Source organism: Harpegnathos saltator, unplaced genomic scaffold (genome assembly GCF_003227715.2).
Source record: "Harpegnathos saltator strain DR-91 unplaced genomic scaffold, Hsal_v8.6 scaffold67, whole genome shotgun sequence".
Classification (NCBI taxonomy): domain Eukaryota; kingdom Metazoa; phylum Arthropoda; class Insecta; order Hymenoptera; family Formicidae; genus Harpegnathos; species Harpegnathos saltator.
The window spans coordinates 336,268-356,372 of NW_020230504.1; the positions used below are offsets into that span (position 1 = coordinate 336,268).

The 20,105-nt window shown below is 33.3% G+C and overlaps 1 protein-coding gene across 3 annotated transcripts; it reads left to right on the plus strand.

The window, feature by feature from the left end:
• Positions 1-304: 304 nt before the first annotated feature.
• LOC105185633 (venom protease) lies at positions 305-18,159 on the plus strand. Of its 3 annotated transcripts, none has more exons than XM_011145272.3 (7): positions 305-466; positions 5,198-5,482; positions 8,548-8,797; positions 14,212-14,477; positions 16,649-16,809; positions 17,136-17,241; positions 18,016-18,159. In XM_011145272.3, the coding sequence occupies exons 1-7, from the start codon at positions 379-381 to the stop codon at positions 18,018-18,020; spliced, it is 1,161 nt and encodes a 386-aa protein (XP_011143574.1). In that variant the 5' UTR covers positions 305-378; the 3' UTR covers positions 18,021-18,159. The 3 variants fall into 3 exon arrangements, with proteins under 3 accessions (XP_011143574.1, XP_011143573.1, XP_019698125.1); XM_011145271.3 differs by lacking the exon at positions 18,016-18,159 and adding an exon at positions 17,701-17,860; XM_019842566.2 differs by lacking the exon at positions 18,016-18,159 and having other exon boundaries at positions 17,136-17,363.
• The last annotated feature ends 1,946 nt before the right edge of the window (positions 18,160-20,105 follow it).

Sequence of the window (20,105 nt, forward strand, 5' to 3'; positions counted from 1 at the left end):
TTACAAATTGAATTCACCGTATATGTATTGGTTTCTTTTCTTACTACGAAATTGTTTATTTTGCATCAAATATTATATTGATAATTTATCAAAATTTAAACGTTCTTTAGTTCTACTGTGAATGTTTGTGAAGATGATAACTCTTTGAAAAACAAGTGCGCTAATTATATAACTTGGAACGAGAAATGAAAAAAAGGCTTACGTGAGATGATTTCACAATCCATCACCACTTATATCGTGAGACTTTTTGCAACATAGTGGGAACTAGGAAAATTGATAGCAGATAGATGTAAACGAGCGGACAAGTTAGACGAGGTATATCTTCGGTCGCGAAGAATTCTTGAATCCAGAAACCTGCGACTAAGGCTGTTATCAAAAATGCCAACTGTAGTGGCGATCCTCTCAATGACGCTACTAACGTTATTATCGTTAATCCTGTCACAAATACATGGGAAGGATGTTGGAGGTAGGTAATCATATATATACATGTATTTCTCTCTCTCTGTCTCTTTCTTCGACGCCGTACACTTGTTACTTTTGTTATATATGCACATTCTTCTATATTCACTTCTTTATATTGCGTAGCATGTTTCATATTATATAATTGAGATAAATTTGTTTTTACGTAGTAGTATGAGAAAATATACACAAAGGATAATTATTGAGTACAACGCATTTGAAAAAAATAACGTAACATATCTACTTATATTGCTTCATATCATTCTCACAAAAAAGTTTGTAGAATCGTAAAAATATAGTAAGGTAAATGTACCAGTTATTGGACAGTTGGACAAGGAATTACGCAATGAAATAATTTTTTTAAGTTTACTAGATTCTAAACTTTTAATTTATTATGAATACCTGGTATGAACGGATGTTTCCTTGAACTAATTTCATTATTCAATATATTATTTGTGTTAATTGTAAATTATTTTTACCCATAAATATGATTTGCGTTATATGTCCTAATTATTGGACAAAGAAATGTGACGTGTCGCTGTGTCCACAAACATATTACCCAATTATTGGACAAATGATGAGCGATTCTTTATTATAAAAAACAAATCATACTCTAATTGTCAGAATTGAAAAACATTTATGAAATCGTAATTAGTAAAGCATTTAATGAAATTTTATTTATAACATGTAGAAAATTTGATTTTCTTGTTTCTTTTTACAGTGAAAGACAAAATATTCTTCTTTGGTTAATATTTAAATTGTAAAATACTAGCAATATTTTAATTATAGTTTGTTATTCTATTTTAAGTTTTTTTTTACATTTTTAATAGAAATAGTATTTTTCATCAATTTTTTATTTTCTGCAACTCGTTTCTTTTTAGCTTTTTCCTTTGCTTTCTCTTTTTGAATTCGTTTTCTTGCTTCTCTTTTATCTTCTAACTCTTTCTGCTTGGATAACTTTTCTTCTTTCTTCTTTTTTTGATATTTATCCTATTCATCTGATGTCACGACAGAAGGAATTTTCTCTTTTCGGTGCATTTTTCGGAAAGTTGGTGGTTTTATAGGCCATATGAAAATTTCCTTAAAAAATGCTTCTCCTTCATTTCCAATGTCCTTTCTATGAGATATATCTTCCGATTTTAAATTTTCTTTTAAATATTAAAAAAAAGAATTTTATTATTCAAATCTTAATTTCAAACAATATGTAAGAAATATTTAAATTTTAGCTTACTGTTAGAAATGTTAATAGAACCTATCTCGTTTTGTATAATTTGTGACGTCGATTCAGAAAATACTTCCACATTAAGCTTTTCAATAATTGCATCTTCATTTAGTAAGTTAGGAAAGATCTCATTAGAGGAATGAGGGATTTCTATAATCTCGATGTTTTCGGGAATATCGCTGGTATTTAAAGAAAGATTTGTTTCATCTTGGTTTAAAGGTAAAATAATATCAAATAAAAGTGATTCAGTCGTATCATTTCCTAAAATATCTGCAGAGTCATTGTTTGTCGAAATATCGTGAACTTCTGTTTCATTTCCTAAATAACAGAATATAAAAAAGCGTAAAAAATCTGTCAATAATAGTCACACAATATTTTATCAAAAAAATTTTTAAGATTTATTTAAATAAAATTACCGGCTAATTGTTTTATATTGAACCAGTATTTATATAATCCGTCATTAGTAAGATCGATAGAGAGGCTTTGTAATCCTAATTTTTTATATTCTTTGAAAGAGGAAAGAACATCGGTTGATAGATTTTTTTCGAAAAAAATTAGATGTTTTTGGAATTTTTCTTTTTCATCATTGTTGCCATTCCTATTATCCTCGTTACTAATTGACTCTTTGCCGAAATTTATTACACCAAGCTTATTATAAGGGACAGTATCGAGATCTAATGGAAATAGACCGCATACTTGGAAAGCGTTCTTTGCAATAGATTGGAAATTCATGGAATCAGTCGTCTTTTTAAGTAAAGGAGCAAAATTGGATTTTTTAAATTTGATGTTGGGTTATTGAAATTTCCATTCATTTACAACTCGTAACCAATTCTTCTTTAAACAGCCAAAGAATCCGACGTGCAGTCTAGTGGCTGAAGAATGTGAGTCGCATTGGGGGGTAATGCAGTCACTTCTATATTCTTATCGCGACAAAATTCTGAGAGTGGCATAGTAAGATGTGAACTGTATCCATCCAAGTACAGAATGATTGGTAATTTTACCTTATTTTTTAATAACCACGGGTAAAATATATTTGCGATATACTCGTAGAAACTTTTAGATGTCATCCAACCTTTCTCTGTACACCCAAAGCTGCACTCTACAAAAATACGCTTTTAATTAAATTATTATTATTTGTTGTTAATTGTTGAATAAATAAAAAATAATGATTGAATGCAAAGGATAGAAGAAACATTTTTTTAACAAATTTAATTTAACAAATAAAACTAATAAGAAGTGAAGTAATAAGAAGTGAAGAATTAACCTTTAGGTATTTGGCTCGAAATTTCGGATGGCATTTGTGAGTACTAATACAAAATCATTGGTGGTGGGATATCTCCAGCGGCACTCACGATATATAAAACGGTTAAACTTTCTTTATCATTGCCATCCGTAACTTTGTGAACCACTTTTGATCCTTTTCTAACAAGAACACAGTCTCCACTTGGATTTAAGAAAAAGCACTTTCGTCACAATTAAATATACGTGATGAATCGACGTCGATAAGATTTTTGAGTTCCAAATGATTTCGTATTTCAGCGAACCAAGCTTGTATCTTTCCTTCTGTTGCCTTATTACGAGCATCGCTTAAATTTTGGCTCATCTGTTCCGAAATACGAGGATGACGTTTTAAAAAGCTATCGAACTAGTGTCTTCCTGGTCGGTTATCTTTAAATGGAGAAGTTCTTTTACTGATATTGAGGTAGAGTAGAGAGTTTCACGTTGTCTAAAAGTTGTATTTTTGTTACTGGACATTTTGCATCGAAACGTTCTAAAATCCACATAGCAATTTTGTTCTCTTCCTCGACAGATAAAAATGATTTTGGTCCTGGTCGAATAATTATCGTTTCACGATTACTTCGGTTTTTTATAAATAAAGTGCTCTTAGGAATATTGTACTGTCGTGATGCTTCTCTCAAAGTTGTACCTTTTTGCATTGATCTTAAAGCGTTATCAAGGTCAACCTGACTATATTTACATCTTTGACGTTTTCCTGCTTTTATTCGCTTTTTATTTTCTATTAATTTTGCCTTTAACAAAAAGAGAAATAGAGTTTATTATATTAATTGACGTAACCTGAGATTATGTTAAGGTTATGTTAAGGTTATGTTTCGAAAAATTATTCGAAATTCTTATTATACACCAACTAAAATCGTTTGTTCTTAAATCAAACAATGACTTGTATTGCAATTATTAAATATCATTAAATATTAATATAAATATTATTAAATATCAATTAACTTATCATACTTTCATCAAGTCTTTATTGCTTCTTGTTTGCTATTAAACACTACGGCCACAATTCGCTTGCCTGTCCAATGACTAGTACAAGCATCAAACTGCGTTGCGCTTATTTTTGGACAATCGTCCATTCACTAGGACATTCATATGTACGCATGTACCACTTATTGAACATTCTATTCTTATTAATTTTAATAAATAATTATATACTATTTATTCAATTTTACATTCGGAACTACTCATTATTTTATATTTTAAATTTATATATTGTGCATCCAATAAAATATCTAAATTCGAAGTAATTAAATGCTTAAGAAAAATAACTCTAGTCTTAAAGCTTTTGCTTCGACACCGACATGTTTTACTCATTGCCGTCATCACATTATTTTTGAAAAATCTTTTTAAAGATGTACCATTTTCAATATGAATAAGTTATGAAGCAATTAATTTCTAAATAATATGAAAAATTAGAACAAATTTATTTAAATTCATAAATATTACCAAACGCTTAATATTTAAAATTTATGTCATTTCGTCCAATAATTCGGCCATGTCCACTAATTGGTACATTTACCTTATACATGGATGAAGTTGACATTCGATATTCTTTATTTTCGCTGCGAAATTTTAATATTGAACTGAAGTATTTTATATTAAGAATTTATTTTAATTGAAGTATTTACATTCAGTTTTGACATTACATATTAAAACAAAAACAATATTTAAAAAAATTAATGTTACCAGAAAAATATTTTTTAAAAATAAAAATTTTAGTTAGTGAAAAATAAATAAAGTTTTATTCCATTGCAAAATCTGAATTTTTAATTAAAATAAAATTTTATTTTGATTCACAATATCATCAATTAAAATAATTATTTACATAGTTGAAATAAATCTTTGTGATAAAACCAAAAATCAAAAGAACTGATTAAAAAATATATTTTTTTATTAACACAGTATTTATTTCATAAGAAAGTTATTTCGTAAGAAAGTTAAGTTGTAAAGCGAGATAACAATTTTCTTATAAGCATACAAACCGGTAATTATTTTGTTTTATTTATTTATTATTTAATTTAATATTATTCTATGGAATCGCACAATTTTTTTAATGTGTAATGTTATTACTATTATTATTATTAGGGACTGTTGTCGACAAATACTTTTTATAAAGTGATAATTGTTAAAAAAATAAGGTTATATACATGGCAGCGACTGTCAAAACGTTAAAAGTAAGTTTTTTTTAAAATTCGTTAATGATACTTTTGTAATTTCCAGAAAGGTGTACGATTAGCAATTCAAGCAGGTTCTTGACGTCAGGTGTATGCAAGCTCCTGGAAGACTGTCCGCCAGTTTGCGACGCATTGTTAGCCGGAAACTTACCCATTACATGCGGATTTATAGATTTTCAACCGATAGTTTGTTGCCCGACAAACAATGAAAACGGAAAGGATATCACCACGAAAAGGATAATGTCAAAACTAACCATAAGCTCCACCGAAAGAATAAGCACGCCGCGGACTTTGATATTTGACAACAGCAGAGGATCATTAGCGCGAGCAAGTAATTCTAATTTATTTCTAAATAGAAGATAGATAATTAACCCCTTGACTATGGGTGACGCGTATACGCACATGAAAAGGTCATGTCACTGGTGTGGGTGACGCGTGTACGCGCATCGAAGAGAAAAAATAGTAAAGTTATTGTTATTTGCGTAGGTATCTAGGTGTACGATTCTAGGGTCACTGAATCCGAATTTGATATCAAATTTCAGAATTCAAAACGGCAAATCTAATATGGAATGTAAGAATTTTGAAAATAATCGGATTTTCATGAAAATGGATATCTATAGGCTTTTGACTTCATTTTTATATCTTTCTATTTTTATAGTTTTTAATTTTTCGGGAATTTTAATAATTTTTAATTTTTTCTGTTTTTATAATTTATAATTTTTATTTGTTCTTATAATTTTTAATTTTTTTTGTTTATATAACTTTTAATTTCTTTATTTTCATAATTTTTATTTTTAACGCTAGTTGAAGTCCGGATTCGACAAAATAGTATTTTCTTTATTGATATATTGATATTTATTAGTATTTTTGTGTTCTTAAAATTCACATTTAAAACGTTTACTTCATCATTTTGAATTTTGAAATTTTGATGTCAAATTTGGATTCAGCAGCCCCAAAAACTTTTATAATAATGTCATAAAAAAATTCGACATTTTTTTCTAAAAATGGCACGACTAATCCATTTCTACCTCCACAGTTAAGAAGTTAAGAAAATATCATGTATATCCTGGTTTTCAAAATAATTTGAATATCTTCTTTGAGGTGCAGTTTTGATAACTGATGGTCCAATAAGATTGCAATTTATTTATAGAAAATTTTTACAGATTAGGTTCTTTCTCTTATTGGACATCTTCCATGTTTCAAATGCAGTGAGGAAAATATTCCGACTTTTGGAAACATAATGCATACATCTAATCATCTAATGGATTCATCAATATGAAATTTAGAAGAAATAAGTTTCAATTCTTAAATAAAATTAGTAATTAGATAGAAGCATTCATCGAAATAAAAAAATGTATAGCAGTTAACAAATTTTGCGTTATAATTTATACTTTTACAAATTTTTATATTTTCCAATCGTATTTACATCTTAAGACAGAAAATAACAGTGAAAATATTTATTTAGCTTTAATTTAGTTTTAATTTAATTTAAAAACAAAACTGCAAAGAGTTTTTTACTCAGTTTGATGAATTCTTCTCGCGTACGAGTGGACGTGTGCATGTGTGTAATAACATATCACTCAATAAGTTCGTAGGATGACTAATAAAACAACAACTTTTAGGCAAAATTTGACTTTATTCATCTATATAGTCTCCTTTAAGAGTAATAATTGATTCCAACGCTTCTCTAACATTTCGATGCCTTTTTTGTAGAACGATTTATCTTTGGCCTCAAAATAGGCTTCAGTTTCGGCAATCACTTCTTCATTTGAACCAAATCTCTTTCCCTGGAGCATTCTTTTTAGGCCTGCAAACAGGTAGTAGTCGCTGGGAGTCAGATCCGGAGAATACGGTGGATGGGGAAACAATTGAAAGTGCAATTCGTGCAATTTTGTCATTGTTGCGAGCAACTTGTGACACGGTGCATTATCCTGGTGAAAGAGCACTTTTTCTTCTTCATTTGAGGTTGTTTCTTCGCAATTTCTTCCTTCAAACGCCAATAACGCCATATAATATTCAGTATTGATGGTTCTTCCTTTCTCAAGGTAATCAATGAATAAAATATCTTGCGGATCCCAAAATACGGAGGCCAAAACCTTACCAGCTGACATTTGCGTTTTTGGTCGCTTTGGGCGGGTTTCGCCGGTTGTTGTCCACTTAGCTGACTGCCGATTTGACTCTGGAGTGTAGTGATGGATCCATGTTTCATCCATTGTCACATACCGCATCAAAAAATCATTTTTATTGCGCTGAAACAGCTTCAAACAGCCCACTGAATCGTCGACGCGTTGCTATTTTTGACTGACTATGAGCAAACGCGTTACCAACTTCGAACAGAGCATCCTCATGGACAAATGTTCATGCAAAATGGTGAATACACTACCTTCTGATATCTTTAAGGTGTCGGCTATTTCACGTAACTTCAATTTACGATCGGCCAAAACTATTTTGTGGACTTCTTTTATGTTTTCTGGAATAACTGTCGAATTTGGGCGACCAGAGCGTTCAGCGTCATCGGTATTTGTACGGCCGCCTTTAAAATCAGCAAACCACTTCTCTACCATTTGTCTCGGCTGGACCAGAGTCCGAATAACACTTGTCAAGCCATTGCTTTGCTTGAACAGTATTCTTTCGCATTAAAAAGCAATGCTTTATTAACACACGAAACTGAGATTTTTCCATTGTTTTCAAAATTAAAGCAGTAGCGTCACTAAAACCACTGTAACTTGTGAACTAAGCGTCCGATTGTCATGAAATTTTAATACGTATCATTTGAAGGTTAGTACTTCCTAAAAATCATATGGATTGTCAATATGGTAGCGCCATCTATATGTTATCCTACGAACTTATTGAGTAATGTGTTATATGTGACCATTGTACAGAGTGTTATGTATGTAAAGGACGCATTTTAAGGGCAGATAATATTCATAAAATGGAAGATTAAAGTCCCGAAATAAGTCGAAAAATTAATATTGCCGGAGTTATAAATAATTATTTATTTTAATTAAAGCAAGTGACTTACTCGCTTCTGATGTACAGCCATAAACGAAATGCATTTCTGCCATTTTTTTATTAGAATAATGCGGTGTCATTCTTACCATATTGTGAAAGCACAAAAGCATCAGAAGTGAGTAATTTGTTTTAATTAAAATAAATTGTTCATAACAACAATATTAATACAATTATAATATATAATAATACTAATTTTATCGGTAATATTAATTTTTCGATCCATATTTATTAAAACATTTTTCTTCTATTTTATGAGTATTAACGCACTTTTATTTCATAGAAAATGCTTTATATAATAAAATAAATATAATCTTTGAGTTATAATTTTTGTAAGTGATGACTATATATATTATATATTTATTTGAACGTAATTTCTTTGTATAGAATGTACGGAGAATGTGGAAGCTGGAGCATTTACAATAGTCGATTCTACGAACGGATCAACATACGCCGATTTACTGAATTTGCGCAGATTGATCGTCGGAGGTACAAAAGCTGAGCCAAAAGAATTTCCGCACATGGTAGCTATCGGATTTGAAAATGAACAGAATGAAATACTGTGGCTATGTGGTGGTAGCTTGATTTCCGACAGAGTGGTACTGACAGCAGCCCATTGTACTTATAGCCAAGACTGGTATGTCAAAGTATACAAATATATAAGGCGATTTTCGGCGATTCTTTGATACAGGGTGGTAGAAAAATCAGGAAACGGTCAAATATCTTGAAAACGAAACGTTTCTGAGAAAAATCTTTCCAACCAAAGTTGTAGAGTTTTTAAAATTCTATTGAATGGTTATATCCGTTTGACCTTGGGTGGAGGGGTCAAAGCGAGGTCAAGGCCAACGTGATTTATTTAAATAGAATACCCCACTTTTTATCATACAGCGTTAAAGATAATAGCGAGACGTTTCCAAAACACTACTTGATGACCTACTTTTGTTGAGAATTGTCTGAGTTATGAGCTTTAGAATTTACGGTGCCGCCAGCATTAGTATTATCCAGTATGTACCGCGTAGAGGTTGCATGGTCGGACTTTACACCCCTGTATGTGTGTGTGTTGTGTGTCAGCGAAGATAAGGACCCCGCGGTTCGTCACTCCCGCAATATTTAATAGCTCCAAATTTTCTCTGCTGTGTATGTATGTGTGTGTGTGTGTGTATACGTAAGAATAAGGATGAACTCCTACAAATGATTTGTAAGTCTGATGACAATTTACAAATAATTTATTACAATGTATATGCAACGAAACCTACTAACTTGGCAGACCTTAAGGAACGCATACTACATCAAGTAAATCTTATCTCACCAGAAATGAGATGAAACGTTTTAAATGAATTTCATCTACGATTAGGTCATTGTCAAGCAGCAGACAGAAGACAATTTGAACACTTAATTCAGTAAACACCCGTCTACATACACACGCACGCGTGCGCGGGCGCACACACACACACACAGCAGAGAGGGTTTGGAGTCATTAAATACTGCGGGAGTGACGAACTGCGGGGTCCTTATCTTCGCTGATATACACACACACACGCACGCACGCACGCACACGCACGCACGCACAGGGATGTAAAGTCTGACCATGCAACCTCCACGCGGTACATCCTGGATACGAGGGTAGTCCCAGAAATACCTGACCTGACATATAGATAGCGAGTGTTGTTTGAAAAGAATGACTATGGTAGAAAGTACCAACCTTATAAAGCTTAAGTTTGAAATTTGACGACGCTACGTTGTTTAGTATTTGTTTGGCAGCCATCAATAGTGAACACTCTCAGTGAATTTGTAAACATGGAAAAAATTAGTCATCGTTATGTGATACAATACTTTCATTTGAAAGGCCTCAATCCAACCAATATCAAAGCGAAGCTAGATTCTACTCTGAGGAAGTCTGCTCCTTCGTTTACAACAGTAAAATATTTGGTGGCAGAGTTTAAACGAGGCCGTACAAGCTGCCAAGACGAACATCGCAGTAGTCGACCAAATGAGGTGACCGCGCCAGAAATGATGAAGAAAATCCACAAAATGATATTGGATGACCGTCGAATGAAAGTGCGCGAGTTAGCAGACAGGTTAGACATTTCAAAAAGTGCTGTACATCGCATATTGACTGAAAATTTGGACATGAGAAAGCTATGCGCAAGATGAGTGCCGCGATTGGAACAAAAACAGCGTTGTGAGGATGTTTCAATCGAGTGTTTGGCGAAGTTTTGCAGCAATAAAGCCGAGTTTTTGCGTCGATTCATAACCATGGATGAAACATGGGTCCATCACTTCACACCTAAGACGAAGGAACAGTCAAAACAATGGACCAAGGTAGCTTGATGGCTATTTTGAGGAGCTCAACGATTCCCACTATAAACAGGGTATCGAAGCTATTGAACATCGCTGGGAAAAGTGTATTGAGCTAAAAGGAGGCTATGTAGAGAAATAAAGATATTTTTTCCCAAATTTTTTGTGTTTTTTTTGTTAGGTCAGGTACTTCTGGGACTACCCTCGTAATATTATTCCTGACGGCACCGTAAATTCTAAAGCTCATAACTCAGACAATTCTCACCAAAAATAGGTCAAGTAGTGTTTTGGAAACACTATGCGTCTCGCTGTCATCTTTAACACTATGTGATAAAAAGTGGGATATTCCATTTAAAAAAATCATGTTGGCCTTGACTTCGCCTTGACCCCTCCACCCAAGGTCAAACGGATACGATCATTCAATAAAATTTTTAAAACCTTATAACTTTGGTTGGAGAGATTTTTCTCAGAAACGTTTTGTTTTCAAGATATTTGACTGTTTCCTGACTTTCCTAACATCCTGTATATATAGGGTGTTTCATTTTAAACAATATGGTCGATTATTTCGCGAATCGATGATTTTATTGAAAAATTTTTCGAACGAAAGTTGCATGGCTTTAAGGGGGATACATGATCAAAATGTGGACTTAACCTTGAGTGACCTTGTCAAAATCAGGTCAAGGCCATTAATGTTTTTTTAAATGGAAATCCCTATTTTTTATTACATATTGTAGCTTATCTCAAGAGCTTTCCAAAACACTATAATAAAGTTACGTTTCATTGAATACTTTCCGAGTTATGAGGCTTGAAAGTTAAGGCAAGACCGATCATTGTTCCGGCCAACTAAGGCAAGACCGATCACTAATCCGGATCACTGATCACAGATTAGTGATTGGTCTTGCCTTAGTTGGCCGGAACAATGATTAGTCTTGCCTTAGTTGACCGGATCAGTGATCGGTCTTGCCTTAACTTTCAAGCCTCATAACTCGGAAAGTATTCAATGAAACGTAACTTTATTATAGTGTTTTGGAAAGCTCTTGAGATAAGCTACAATATGTAATAAAAAATAGGGATTTCCATTTAAAAAAACATTAATGACCTTGACCTGATTTTGACAAGGTCACTCAAGGTTAAGTCCACATTTTGATCAGGTGTCCCCCTTCAAGCTATGCAACTTTCGTTCGAAAAGTTTTTCAATAAAATCATCGATTCGCGAGATAATCGACCATATCATTCAAAATAAAACACTCTGTGTATATATATCAAGGTTGATATTGGTAGAGGCGGAGCTTATTTTGATATGTGTACTACTATCATGTACTACTGCTAACGCTAAAATGTGTATTTTAGTATAACATATATCAAAAATTGCCTATAATATTATACAGGGTGAAGAAAAAACCCCGGGACCACTGAAAATTTCGAAAAATATACACTTTATAAAAAAATGTTTCAGACAAAAGTCGTAGCGTTGAAAAGGATCTATTTACCGATCTTAACAATTTGACCTTGGGTGGCGTCATCAAGGTCAGGATAAGGTCACCTCGTATGTTTTAAATAGAACTCCCAATTTTTTATTGCATATTCTTGTAGCCCTTCTTCAGACCTTTTCAAAGCACTATAGTTCTATTCAATTTGAATAAGCTGTTCCGAAGTTATCGAGTTTTTTAAAGTAAGGTATCTAGCCAACTAAGGCAAGATCGGAGGATGATCCGGCCAATTAAGACAAGGTCGGAGTGATCGAGCCAACTAAGACAAGATCGGAGGATGATCTAGCCAACTCATAAAAATAATTGTGCGACTAACTTCCAGGCGTTGGCTCCTATTGGCTTGTCTTAATTTCGTTAATTGATTTATTTCAGTTATTTATTTATTTGAACTATTCTGCTGTTCGATGTTTATTTCTTCCATTTACTCATTTAATACTCATTACAGTTTAGTGAATCGCAAACTCGACTGAAATTCCTCTATTTTTTTGAAAATTATTAAGAAACAGTTTGAAGCTAGTTGTAAGCTGACTTAAATGCGCTTCATTCTGTGCTCATTATTATTCTTCAGCACTGTGTTTAGAATAACTTTGAATTGATCCAAATATTAATTTAGTCGATTAGACTAAATCTTACCACTTCTGCTTGTCAATATGGCAAGTCTTTCAGAACGAGAACGCATATCTCTTTTGATGATGAGAAGATGGGATGATCGACTAAGATCGTACAATGATGTGAGGTGGCTTTTTAATGAAACTTTTCGTAATCAGGGTAATGCCATTTCAAAATCTACCGTTGAAAGAACGATAAGGCATTTTCAGGAAACTGGAAGTGTGAAAAATCGTGCAATACCAGGTAGGCCAGTATCAGCAACAAGTGTAGAAAAATCATTAGATGTTCTACAATCCTTTATCGAAAATCCGCATGATTCGACCCGCAAAGTAGGACAGCAACATGAAATAGATCAAATGTCTGTGCTTAAAATATTGAAAATGAATAAATTTCATCCTTATAAGATCCATTTTGTACAAGAGCTAAATGAAGATGATTTTGATAGTCGCATTGAATTTTGTGATTTGATGATGGAAAAAATAGCCGAAGATCCTAACTATCTATCAAATGTAATATTTTCAGATGAGGCAACATTTCAGTTAAATGTCGTTAATCGACACAATTGTAGATTTTGGTCAGATACAAATCCTCACTGGATTGAAGAAACACACACGCAGTATCCACAAAAAGTGAATGTTTGGGTAGGCATTTTGAATAATGTTCTCATAGGTCCACTCTTTATTGATGGAAATTTAACAGCAATAAAATATAAGAATATGCTAAGAGAATATGCTAAGAAGAAATAGTTCCAGCGATACAAGCAATTATGGATGACAACTTCGAGCATACATGGTTCCAACAAGATGGTGCCCCCCCCCCACATTACGGAAGGACGTCCGTAATTATCTGGTGTTACAGTGTTTCCTCATCGATGGATAGGTAGAAAAGGACCTATAGAATGGCCTCCTCGATCACCCAATTTATCACCTAACGATTACTTCCTGTGGGGCCATTTAAAAGATAGAGTTTACAAAACGAAACTACAAAATTTGGATGACTTACGAAATCGAATTCTTGATGAAGCTGCTCTCATCCCTGCTGATTACATTCAAAAGCCGTTTCATCTTTTTACGATAGATTAGCTTATTGTCAAACTGTTGATGGCGGACATTTTGAACAATTACTTTAAAGCTTTCCAGTATTGCCTTAGTTGGCCGGACAACTCCCGACCTTGCCTTAGTTGGCCGAATCATCCTCTGATCTTGCCTTAGTTGGCCGGATCATCCTACGATCTTGCCTTAGTTGGCTGGATCATCCTCCGATCTTGCCTTAGTTGGCTAGATATCTTACTTTAAAAAACTCGATAACTTCGGAATAGCTTATTCAAATTAGATAAAACCATAGTGCTTTGAAAAGGTCTGAAGAAGGGCTATAATAATACGTAATAAAAAATTGGGGGCTCCATTTAAAAAATCCAAGGTAACTTTGTCCTGACCTTGATGACGCCATCCAAAGTCAAATTGTTAAGATCAAAAAATAGATCTTTTTCAACGCTACGACTTTTGTCTGAAACTGAAGTTTTTTATAAAGTGTATATTTTTCGAAATTTTCAGGGGTCCCGGGGTTTTTTTTCACCCTGTATATCTTGTAAGTCATCCTTCCCCTTTTCTAAATCTCAATATATCTACCTTGATATATTTCATCCGATTTAAAGGGGAGTCGCGAAGTGGGCACGAATCGGTGACTTGAATCTAGCGCGGATGAATGATAATGCAAGGCCGCAAACCATCAGAATTGTCGAAAGAATATCGCATCCTGATTATAAAATCCCGTCGGTATACCACGACATAGCCATAATAAAGTTGGAAACCCCGGTTACTTATACCATGTGGGCCAGGCCGGCATGTCTTCCGGTTGACTTACCTGATACTGGTTATGGTGACACAGCAGTTGCTACTGGATGGGGACGTCTTGATTGGGGTAAGAGATAACAATAAAGCTTTCTTATGTGGTCTATGTGATCGAAAACAGGAATTATGTACATTTTTTATATGATCATGACATACAAAATTTATACTTTAATTAATTAACAATTAAATGCATATGACTTTGTCAATTATGATTGGAGTAGCATCGAGTTAATTAAACTGTGTTTATAATGAGTGCACTTAATTATAATTACATGATTCTGAAAAAAAAATATGATATCGAGGGAGCTTGTAACCGTGTCGCCGAGTGGCGGATAAGGGAACGCTTGCCAAACTTGCATGGAGAGTGGAGATGAAATAAAGTGGTCTCCGCGGACCAACAGGTAGTCACTAACCCGTTCGGAAAGCATGGTGACTTAACTGCCAACTCCTTCCATATACAAAATGTCGGATTTTTAAATAAAATTACCCCAGGCGAATAAAGCGCGAAGCTCCGAATCTCGCACTGATTCGTCAGTCTGCCTCAAGGATTCTGGAGGAGATAAATTCGATGGAAAGAAAAACAAGAAACGGTCCCAGTACGAAATTATTGTTTGCAATATATAACATTCGCACCATGCAACGAGAGAAGCATCTTTAGGAGCTGGAACATATCAAGCTGCAGCATATTCAGGGGGGCATTCTGGGAGTCTATGAGACATGTTTGGAAGGTGAGGCTGCGACGACGGTATCCAGGTCTGAACATTTACTATTCCAAAACAATAATAAAGCCAGCTGACATATCGGGGGAATGACGATAATAGTGAATAGATATCTAAAACGTCTATAAAATATGTGCTATGTCAGAGAGAATGATCTACGTCATGGTCAAATTAAACGACAGATGCAGGTGATACAGGTTTACACACCAATTGGCGCTACTGAGAATGAGTAAGGGCTACGAAGAGGGCTGAGAGAGCTAAATTTGTTGTTATAATGGGATACTTTAATGCGAAGATAGGCAACAAAACGACAGACCAGGTGAACATAGGGCCATTTAACCTAGGTACTAGGAACGAACAAGATAAAATAATGCTAGCCTATCCTGAGCACCTGTTCTGAGGACCTGTTCTGCATGAATACGCTCTTCAAGAAGCCAGCTCAAAGCAAGTGGACATGGAGAATCATAGAGATCACGCAAGAAGACAGAGGGCTGAGGAAGAATACATAATCATAATATACATTCGTTTACACCAAAGTTTGAATATACTTTTTCCGATAAAAAATCAAGAACACAATAAATAAACATCAATTGCGAACCACTGCTTACATGGCTAGTGATTGATTTGCATAATAAGTAATCAATTTTATGATAGAAGTCTTAAAATGACAGCACATAGTGCGAATGTTGATCTTTTATTATAATTTTATCTAGTATATTTTTACTACTATAGTTTTATCTAAAAGTATTACAAATATTTGGGTTTTTCTCTGAATCTCTTACTGCAATTGTAACGTTGCATATTATCACTTATATTTCATATATTGTCACTAAGAGTGTCACTAAGAGCAAAAGCTAATTATATGTATAACGGATTATCGTGCAGGTTGTTTTGTAGCTCATAATTATGACTATTCATTACGCTTTTTATAATACTTCATCGGAAAAAATTGTTGTACAATTATTGAAACGAATGTATGCTTGATATCAAAATGGTTTGGATATTTCTTCTGATGCAACTTTAAATATAATCTGATAATCTAACAAAAGAATCTAACAAGGGAAACTGTTTTGGTTCAATTGTCAAAAGTTAAGTTCTGTCATCGGACCATCAGCTGTATGTTCTAAACTGTATTGAGGAAAGTGCTCAAACTGTAAAACACAAAATATATAAGAAATTTGCCAACAGTTTACGAGATATTTAATATTTTGTACTGGAAAGTATATAATATAAGATAAAAAATACAAAACAGCTCGAAAATATTTATTTTTTTATAATTTTACTTTAGCATTTTTACATATGGAATATACTACAGGAATTGATTTATGTTAAAAAAATACATATATTTGTTTATTTATTTATTTATTATATAGAATATATTTATATGAATATATATATATATATGTGCGTGCATATAAGATGGTCAACTTAAGAAAAAAATAGGATTAAATATTATATTATAATAGGAATCTTTGTTGTGAATTTTTGAATAACTGTAATTTTATATTGCTTTGTGCTACAGCCGACGAACAAAACTCCGACAATTTGCAGAAAGTGACGCTCAGTTTAGTTCCGCAGTACTCTTGCAATGAGAGCTTTTTCGATGGCAGTCCTCAGCTTGCACGAGGTATTATTGACGAATGGCAAATATGTGCAGGAGAAGAAGGAAAAGATACTTGTCAGGTAATATATCGATTCCTGTTTCGAGTCGAGAATATTTATCTAATAATATGTAAATTATTCTTTCTTTTCAAAATTGTTTCCCCACAACCGATGGTTATTACAATATTTTATTATCATTTCTGGATCCAAATCTAGATTAAACAAAATAATCAGTTATACTATTTGATCAATATCAGATGACGTTGGGACAGAAAAGTATCGAAAGATCAAAAAATCCAAAAAAATCTAAACAATAGTTGCTATCATCCGTGCAAAAATAAAAAGTTTCAATTTTATATTTCACTCGAAGCTAATATATTTTGTGTAATATGTTACATGTTTGTTAGGGTGACAGCGGAGGACCATTGGTTGTTTTTAACACAGTTCATAGCCATATGTATAACATCATTGGTATTACGAGTGTAGGACATCTGTGCGGGAGCATCATACCTGGTGTGTACACTCGAGTATATCACTATATCCCCTGGATTGAAAGAGTGGCATGGCCGGAGTATTTCAAAAATAATTAGTAAAATTAAGAGTTAACTTTTAAGTATATTTAATTTTTATATGTAATTCATAATAATATTTTTGTCTTCATAAAAATTATTTTTCTCTTTATAATCTTAATCCAATTCTCCTCTTATTTTAATCCCAGTTATATAGAGTGTTTGGTACAACATGTACATCTGCTCGTAGATAGAAATTATAAAGCAAAAATGTGTTTTATCATGTTATAAACAACTATTAATTATTAAGATAATTATTAAGATATTAAATATTAAGAGTATGTAAAACTTTCCAACGTTTTTAAGGCAATCTAAGTTCTTCTATTAATATTATTTTAAATGACATAATATCTTCAATCAAAATATTTTCCGGCATTATCTATTACTTTTTGCCATCTTTCAGGCAGAAGATGGACGCGATGAAAGAAGTCCTTGCTCTTAGAATGAATGAAGTTATCGATGAATTGTGTGTTCCTTCCTACATTGCGAAATTGTGTGTTAGAAGGACTGTGCTACATAGAACGAAATAAATGAATAGTTGTTAAATAGTAATAGCTAATTTCAGCAAGTTCTTGATGGTCACTCTATATATATTAAAATATAACGATGAAAGAGAAAAATTAGAATTAATGGTAAAACCAGAGTCGCCCGTCTAATTAATAACAACGTAATAAATTTCTCATAAATCTTTCTCTAATATTCTCTAAATTTCTTGCAGTGTGAGAAGCAGAGTGGCAGCCAAGTCATTCGAATTGGAGAAATGTTCCCATCGAAATGAATTCTTCACTCTGAATTGTTGTGTAAATATCCTCACTAGAAATTGAAGAATGAATTTGATATTTCCCGTCAAACAGTATTTACAAACAAATTCATTCTAATCGATTGAAACATATTATTCATATTCATATCGATTGAAATATATTATTCTTATTTATACTGAGCTTAAATTCATTTTAAACTCGAATGAAACACTATTATGATTACGATACTGGTAATATTTTCACTATCGCGTGACTTCACGTGAGTTTTCCTTCGTCTTGAGTGAGATTTTACACCACGAAGTTTATAGTGATTTTTAATACGCGTTTGGGTCGACTCGAACAACCGCTTCCACTAATCGTCAATGATCATGACATACTTTCTTTAAGGTTTCCTAAATTCATACGTTCTAATTTTTATAACCTTGCAATGTCAAATGCATGATCAACAGTTGAATCATGCAAATAAAGTTAATACACAGCATTAAAAAATCAACCAATAATATTTTGTTTGCTATAAGAAACTTTTCTAACGACACAGAGAGAGAGATGGGAAAAAAGAGGATATTCTTTAGACAATTAAACTCGATCAAGAAACACAGTAGTGCCTTACGCCAAGTTCAGCGTAACGAAGTGCGCCCGAACGGCGTGAAATAAACCGTGTTTTTTTTACGAGAAACTGTGAGTTGAAACGAGGTGAGGTATTCATATCTCAGAAATGGTTGAGCTAATCGAGGTCTTTTTAGTCCCAATCGATTCGACCTTAAAGAAACAGGAAGAAAAGTGTTCTTGCATTTTTGTGTAAGTTATCTCCAAACGGAGATATTTTAAAGTAAAATCCGAATTACAGAAAATTTCGATTCAGTAAGAATATAAGAAACGTTAGACATACAGGAAAGGGAAAACGTGCATCTCGCTTTTTCGGCACCAGAAACGTTATGAACGCGCTGAAGAAGGCAGGCAGCAGCGAGTGCAAGTGAGCGAGCGAAAGAAAGTGAGAGAGATAAGAATATGCTAAAACACAGGAACCCTGTATACGCAACTTTACGTATGCACGTTGCGAACGGTAAAAATGCGCATACGTTTCTGACACGGTATTCTTGAACTTAATTGTGTAGTATTCGCAACTAGAAACATATACGCTTTCTGTTGCGTTTAAGGCAGGATACCACCTTTGACTGCGATTTTGGAGGCGTTTTTCATGAACTTCTTTTTTGCATACAAAGAGTGCGCAGAAACAAAATCGGTTTTAGTCATTCATTAATGTAACTTTAATCTGTAATTACACATTTTTTGAAACTGAAAAAGTCAAAAATAATCTCTTGTAGGTGGTGCCAAAATACATTCCTTTGGAGGAACACCGTTAGACGGTGTGTCAAATTCCGCTCTGTACATGGCTCCTAGAAAAAAAACCAAAGAATGTTCCTATTAACAACAATATTTTTTAATGCTGTACGTAGGGGTTTTACGAAATTTCGATTTTTAAGAAAATGGCGGTCATTTTAACAAAAAGGTCAATTTCTTAGGGTAAAAAAGTTTATAAAATTGTGCACCAAAAAAAAAATAACGCTGCAGCAAAAGTCCTACGTACATCATTAGATTATATCACGGGAAAGAATTGTGCAAAGTTTCAAGTCAATCCGCTGTAAAGTGTAAGAGTAATCTGACACGCCGATTTGAAAAACATCGTTTCGAGAAAAACGAGTTTAAAGTTTTATATAGATATAACTAGTAAATATTTTCAACTAACCGTCAATCTGCAATGCCTGCGCCATACAATACTCCTTCAGCATCTATATCCTCTTCATTGGTAAGCTTGCGAGCAGAAATACCACTTCTTCTAGCCTCTCGAACGGCTTCAGTCATCGAATCTTCCGCTCTCTGAATGCGACAATTATCGGCTTGTACACAAAAAGTATAGCAACTTTGACTTATAGGCAGGTTCAAAGTTTGCATAATGTTTCCATAATGCTGTGTAACCCATCGTTAAAATTACATACTGCAATACCAGCAGCAATGTCAACGATTTTTTTGCCACTGGACATAGATT

Bases quoted from the DNA above. Each gene is read 5' to 3' on its own strand.
- LOC105185633 (XM_019842566.2), top strand. From the start codon at position 379: ATGCCAACTGTAGTGGCGATCCTCTCAATGACGCTACTAACGTTATTA. The intron at 5,483-8,547 runs GTAATTCTAATT...TTCTTTGTATAG, and splicing joins AGGATCATTAGCGCGAGCAA to AATGTACGGAGAATGTGGAA. The intron at 16,810-17,135 runs GTAATATATCGA...CATGTTTGTTAG, and splicing joins AAGGAAAAGATACTTGTCAG to GGTGACAGCGGAGGACCATT.